The 979-nt window shown below is 52.3% G+C and overlaps 1 protein-coding gene across 1 annotated transcript; it reads right to left on the reverse strand.

Moving 5' to 3' along the window:
- Positions 1–235: 235 nt before the first annotated feature.
- LOC146831581 (protein LDOC1-like) lies at positions 236–724 on the reverse strand. The gene has a single exon (XM_085603950.1). The coding sequence runs from the start codon at positions 722–724 to the stop codon at positions 236–238; it is 489 nt and encodes a 162-aa protein (XP_085460076.1).
- Positions 725–979: the final 255 nt, after the last annotated feature.

The following is a 979-nucleotide window of genomic DNA, read 5'->3' on the forward strand; positions in this document are numbered from 1 at the left end:
ATCGATGAATGGCCCTATTTCCTCTGGAGGGGTCAGGCATCTGCGAGATTAGATCCTTTAGCTCGTCCCGTAAACCCCTATAAAATACGGATACTTTCTTGGATTCGGGCCAACGGGCCTCGATGACGAGTCTACAGAACGTCGTGATGTAGTGGAGCAGGTCGGTGTTACCTTGTTTTAAATTGAGCAGTTCAGTATCTGTGGCTTGTACAAAGGTGTGGCGGGCGAACACCCGTCACATTGTTTCTTTGAACACTGTCAGGTTATACAGCATGGGGTCGTCGTTTTCCACCAAGGATATGGACCACTGAGCGGCATCGCCACCCATGTAGGAAAGAATGAAGGCAACTTTGGATGCGTCATCGGGGAAGGCGGTTGCTCTGCCCATGAAGTGTAGTTGAAACTGCTGAAGAAAGACGCTATATTTGGTACTGTCGCCATAAAAGCATTCAGGAGGTGCGAGTTGCACTGGGTGGGGTGCAATCACCTGTATGGCATGGTCCTGGTTGGCAGCGGAGGATGACCCCCCAAAGGTAAACAAGGGGAGCCGTAGTATCCCGTCCTGTCTCACCCTGGAAGAAGGAGAAGGACCCCAGGGACCTGGTGCCCCAGCCACCACCTGACCTTGTAAGGCCGTAATGTCATGGCGCAGGCTTAGGTTTTCTGCCTGCATACTAGTAAGCACGGCCGCTATGTCCTGCAAGGAGATCAAGGGATCGCTCATGTCGCCCGGGCGAGATGAAACACTTGTTCTTCAGATTCTGTCAGGTACCCCACAAGGCTTAACTGTTGCTTGCGAAGTATTCTCACAGAGATGACATGAGCTACCCACCTTACCCCTGTTACGGAGTGTACACCAACCGGAATGGAGATGGGACCGGGGAAGGAAGCCAAAGATGACGGGGATGGTGTTCAGAACACCAGAAGAGAACCACCCTTGGTTTGGGGAAGAACCGTCAGCTCCGGCAGTAAGGAAAAT

The sequence above is a fragment of the Triturus cristatus genome, chromosome 5_1, assembly GCF_964204655.1.
Source record: "Triturus cristatus chromosome 5_1, aTriCri1.1, whole genome shotgun sequence".
Taxonomy (NCBI): Eukaryota; Metazoa; Chordata; class Amphibia; order Caudata; family Salamandridae; genus Triturus; species Triturus cristatus.